Genomic DNA, 5,561 nt, shown 5'->3' with positions numbered 1-5,561 from the left:
AGTTGGACATAGTGTTGTATTAGAGGTAAAAAATGATATAAATACTTTTCGGTTTCTGGCACAAACCGATCGTTTCGTGTCTTAGGACATCAATGTGTCGTCACGAGCCGCAGGGTTTAGTTTGGATTTGTCTGCATGTTTTTTTTACCCTCATAGATTTTGTTACCATTGCCATGCATTATACGACTGATAGACTGCAACGGTTGGAGTTAAAAATCATCAAATGTGTTCTACTAAAGAAACAAAGTCACCTACATCTTGAATGCCCTGGGGTAAGCAGATAAACATCAAATTTTCATTTTTGGGTGAACTATCCCTTTAAGCAGCACAACTGTTTTCAGAATATTTTCAGCTATAAGGCTGATGATACACAGGGCAACTTTGTGAGCAATGTTGCTTGGGCACTTTCCCATTGAGGATGGGTAACAAATTTCTATCTGGATACTTTAGATCGGCCGTCGGCCCTGTGTCTCACCTGGTTGCCTGTTGACAGCAACATTGCCCAGAGTTGCCCCGTGTATCAGCAGCCTAATTCTTGTCTTGCTTTTCTCCCGAGTGCTCGTTAGTGGAGTCCCACCTCAGTGATGTCATCACCCTTCACACTGATGTCAGCGGATGTGTCGTTGGCATTTCCATAGTAACAATCCCTGGGTCATGTCGTGGGATAGAGGTGGAGGATGAGGTTGACCTGGAAGTCTTTAACACAACAATAAGTGTCGTGGCGCCAGTCACTGCACCTGTGTGAGTGCAAACAACACACACATTCAGACTGCTACTTCTGACACTTGTTTGACTCCAAGGCCCCCTTTGTCCAAGACAATATTCAAAGGCCCTCCTATCTAAGCTAATATCTGTACCTCTGGTAAATCTGTAGTGATAAAATAAATTAATTAATTAAAAAATCTGATGTCCGTTTAATGTTGTAAACTATTTTTAATGTTTTTTTTTTTTTTTTTTTACATTTTAATTAAGATTGTTATTATAACTAACTGTAAATAATTCTAAGACTTATTGGGGAACCCCTGGAAGTTTACAGAGGCCCCATGTTGAGTTGAGAAAAAATTTGTCTGACTACATTAGTACTTTATTATTTGACCATTTCCAATACTTAATAGAGTTGGTCAACTTTACACCCACAAATTCCATTGTCTGCATATGTTATTATCAGCTCATCTGAAAATTAAATGTGTCTTTTCTGGCTCTGATTCAGCCCTGAAACAGCACCCTACATTGAGAGGATGGAACAGGAAATGGAAAAGAAAGGCAAAAACCCACAAGAGCAGAAATCCTTCTTTGCCAAATATGTGAGTATTTTAATTGTTTCAGTATGACGTGTCACATTACTGGTTTGAGTTGTGCCAGTTTTTACTATGGATTTATGTTAAGTTCACTCCACTGATTATGTTTGCATTTGACTAATTATTAGTGTGATATTTTTCCAAGCTATCTAGGTAGTAAAAGTGTGAAACATTTTGTATTGTTACTCTGCCTTCGTCCTTTATCCACCTCCTTTCCAAATGGTCTCTATTCCTGCTAATATTTTTTTTTTTTTGCTCTACTGTGTCTCTTTAGAATTAGTATATTTTTTCTTTCGTGTTTGTTTAAAAGTTTGTGTTATGGAGCTAGTGGTCTGCAGTGCCTAAGCTGACCGTTGCTATATGTTTTTGGGTGTTGTATTTTGAGCTAACCATTATTTCATTTGCTGCTCTGCTCCGTGTTGAAGTTGCTGGTCCGTTCCGCCCAGACCTGAATACGCCTGTCAGTACTAAATATCCCTCTTTGTGACTGATCTCTTAATTCTCCAGCAGTGTGTGTCATGGTCGGCTGTTCTGCATTCACTATGCTGTGACTGTGCTGTGTCTGTGTTGACTTTGTGCCGGTCTGTGCTGTGTTCCAGTGGTATTTGATTCTGGGAGGTGCAGTGTTCCTCATGGCCACCAGTTCAGCACAGACCCCACCAGGGGGCGTCAGAGAGCAGAGCTGATTTCCATTCATTTCAAGTACTGAAATCTCATTTTAGCCTACTTGGTTACTCTGTCACTCCAGCTGCATTTCTCAATGTTGTGTGTGTATATGGGCCAGCACACACACCCACATACATACAAACTCAAATCCTCTGATCCTTCCTCTGTTTCAGCTTGGTGTTCAGTTGTTTGTGTGCGTCCTTGTGCTTTTTTGTGTACGTTTCCTGCTGGGTCATGACCAGATCAGTGGTGTTTTGATTAATTAGGGTCTTTTGGCCTCACAATCAGGTTGGTCGGTAATTGTAGCAGGTGATTGTAGTCTCGAGCTCAGAGATTGTTCATGACCCATGCTGCTTGCTTCACTGTTTCCTGTTTTTTAGTCTCATTTCTCCTGATTTCTCCCTGCCAGTGGAAAGTCATTTGTAAGAGGCAGTAAGTGGTGGCGGTTGGACAAAGAGAGAGCAAGGAAGGATGAAACTGAAAATGATTTGCTTGGGAAAACTTTAAACCAATTAATTCAATGGCCTGTAATTGTCCTGCACCTAATCATTGACTCTGGAGAGGAACTGTCATGTGTTGCATTTTAAACCGTTTACAAATGTGTTAAAACTTTGTTGTGTTTTTCTTTTCTCTTTAATCACCAGTGGATGTATATTGTCCCTCTCGTTCTTTTCCTGATGATGTCTGGAGCTCAGGATCAGTCTGGAGGCGGAGCCGGAGGTGGGGCAGCCAATGGCGGAGGACGATGATTCCCGTGGCAACAAAAACTCCTGTGTTGTACATAATAATTTAAAGCAGATTTTGAGTTCATTGACACGCATAATGACACATACATTTACAAACGAAGAATTGTTCTAGAGAACTAATGATTGAAAAACTAACTTATAACTGCATTCTTGGATTGCATTTTTACTACTGATTTAATAAAATAAATTGATGACCATTGATGTTGTCAGCATGGTTATTTACTTCAAGTGATGCTATTCAGATTAATAATACAGGCATTTTGAAACGGATGATCAGTGGATGGGGAGCTTTAAAAGTTCATCTTTTCATGCTCTTATATGTAGCTCCTAGTCTTGTTTCTTGACCCAGTGGCATTTGAGCTAGTTTGTTTTGAATCATGTTGATGCTGGTAATACCACACCTCTCTGCACCTTGATGCCATAAATAACTAGTCGTCTACTGTAAACCAAATATCTCTTCATCATGGTTATGGTATAAGCTCACCCCTAAATAAACTAACATTTTCCTGCAAGGAAAATTCAATCACAAAAATGACTGGTTAGGCTCTCTTGGATTTAAAGAAATATTTTGATTTCATTATTAAGGCTAAAGAGTAAGATGTAAAAAAAAAAAAAAAAAAAAAGCATTCCAGCTGACAGTAATATACTTACTGGTGTAAGGTTCTAGGCATTAAATCAGGATTAAACATTTCAATGAACATTGTTACAGCCACATGACTTAATGTATGTGTTAACATGAAACACAATGTGATATAATTGTAAAAAAAAAACTATACCATATACTGCTTTTTAAATCCTCCTGATTGCCTGGTCCTTAGACTTAAGTATTGAGCTTGGCTTTTTTTTTTTTTAAGAAATAAATTGTTTGAAAATGATGTTGCAGTTTACACTATAATTCAAAAGTTTGGGTTCAAAAGGTTTTTTTTTTTTTTCAGAAGTGACAGTTTTTCTATTTCGTAAATGCTGGTTATTTGAACTTTCTTATCAAAGAAGCTTGGAAACAATGTATCACTGTTTTCAACATCGATAATAAGAAACATTTCTTGAGCAGCAAATCAGCATACTAGAATGATTTCTGAAGGATCATGTGACACTAAAGACTAGTAATGATGCTGAAAATTCAGCTTTTATCATAGGAACATATTACATTTTAAAATATATACAAATAGAAAACAGAGTAGGACATGAGCTTAAAATGGTAGATAGGTTACTGGCAAACCTATACAAAATCTTATTTCAGTTCAAATTTGTTTGACTTTAACCTATTATTTAGTATTGATTGGTATAATTATAGTATTTCAGAGGCTTTATACAAAATATTCACTGGTGTTTTTTCTTTTCTTTGAGATTCAGAAAAAAAGGCAGCTCATGGCCATGGTTGAGATTAATCATAGAAGCTTGACCTTCGACAGACATGGTTCTTCGGGATTTTATCCATCCTGCTTTATAAGACGTTGCTAATCATGCCGCTATTAGTATGTGAACTGTAAACAGAAGCGAACTTGGGGAGAGAATGTTCTAGACCGACTCCCACAGACCTGAGGCTATCTTTGTCATCTGTCAGTCATTCTCAGCTTCTGGGTCTGTTTGTCTTGGGTCTGTTCATGTGTAACTTTGGCAGTGTGTGGTAAATCTGGATCTAACGAGGCTCAGTGCCGACGACACTCTATCGTGTTCCCCTAAATCCTTAACTACACCACCCACCCATGTTCTCTGAAAGATTTTGTAGTCCCATGGAGCAGGACATCTACCAGTCAATGACCTCAATCAATCACTGTTAATCTCTTTCTGTCCAGGCCAAAGTCAATGTCACGGTTAAACTCTAAAGCAAGGAGAAGAGAGCTTGAATGAATTTCAAAAGTCATTTGGAAGTAAAAGGATCTGCTGGTATGCAAAGGTCTGACACCTTTGTGCTTACAAGCCTCTGTAAACAGCTCTGGTGGGCTAAAATGTACCAGGTCAAAGGGCCACGCGGCAGGAGATGTCGATTTGTTTCCACGGCTTTAGCTGTGATAAGCTAATGAGAAGTAAAAAAAAAAAAAAAAGTGTACATCTGAATTTACAAATCTCTAATGTTTATCCCTCTGTAAATTTTTGGTATTAGGTAACGCGGGAATTTCTTTACATAGAGATCCAATTCAGTGTAGAACTATCATCGCAGCTCTGATGAATGTGCCAAGAAGCACATGGTTGAAACTGAGACAGAACAGTGGTGTGTGTGCCACGGTAAGTGCATTTCTTTCTCGCTCACTCTGTCGCTCTTCGCCTGCCGCTGTATTTTTCCGAACACACACAGAAAAACACAAAAAGCCCAAATAAGAGAAACAAACACAATTTGACATGCTGGCTTTACTGGATTTGTATTGTATTTAGGACACCAAACATCTGTGAATTAAGACTGAAATGTTGTTATTGTTTTTTCAGGAGATATATTGTGGGTCACTTGCTCAGCATTTTTGATAACGTCTGATTCTCAAACCCAATCCACTGCATTGGTGTCCAAAAGAAGAACTGCATGACATATGAGACTACAGCACAAAATTTCGCAGGAAAAGGAAACAGAATCCTCTGTTTGGGGGAGGCCTCTGTCAGTGGACAATTGTAGATCTCACATCCTATCACTATGTGACCAGTTGTGTTGCCATGACTACCTGTTAATCAGAGCACACCTGCCAGGGATACCAGTGTGATTTTAAAGTATTCAGAGCTTGTGTTTAGTTGACATTGACGTTGGTCAAGTGGTCAGTGCTACTATATACAGTATATATATATATATATATATAAATAATAGCACAAATAATATAATAATATATTAAGCAATTATTAGATGCTTCCCTATATAAGTAATATA

At 38.3% G+C, this 5,561-nt stretch overlaps 1 protein-coding gene across 2 annotated transcripts in view; it reads left to right on the top strand.

The window, feature by feature from the left end:
• Positions 1 to 2,909, top strand: part of LOC107732902 (ER membrane protein complex subunit 10-like) — a 5,356-nt gene extending 2,447 nt beyond the window's left edge. Inside the window, exons 5-8 of one of the 2 annotated variants that reach the window (XM_016544342.1) lie at positions 557 to 741; positions 1,211 to 1,304; positions 1,898 to 2,000; positions 2,609 to 2,687. In XM_016544342.1, the coding sequence (XP_016399828.1) occupies positions 557 to 741; positions 1,211 to 1,304; positions 1,898 to 1,984 (366 nt within the window). In that variant the 3' untranslated portion in view covers positions 1,985 to 2,000; positions 2,609 to 2,687. Of the gene's footprint in view, positions 1 to 556; positions 742 to 1,210; positions 1,305 to 1,897; positions 2,001 to 2,608 lie in introns of both variants that reach the window. The other variant, XM_016544340.1, reaches the window with a different exon arrangement.
• The last annotated feature ends 2,652 nt before the right edge of the window (positions 2,910 to 5,561 follow it).

This window comes from Sinocyclocheilus rhinocerous, unplaced genomic scaffold, assembly GCF_001515625.1.
Source record: "Sinocyclocheilus rhinocerous isolate Xijiao unplaced genomic scaffold, SAMN03320098_v1.1 scaffold220, whole genome shotgun sequence".
NCBI lineage: Eukaryota > Metazoa > Chordata > Actinopteri > Cypriniformes > Cyprinidae > Sinocyclocheilus > Sinocyclocheilus rhinocerous.
The sequence above is the reverse complement of the archived record's forward strand: the minus strand, read 5'-3'. Positions and strand labels throughout refer to the sequence as shown.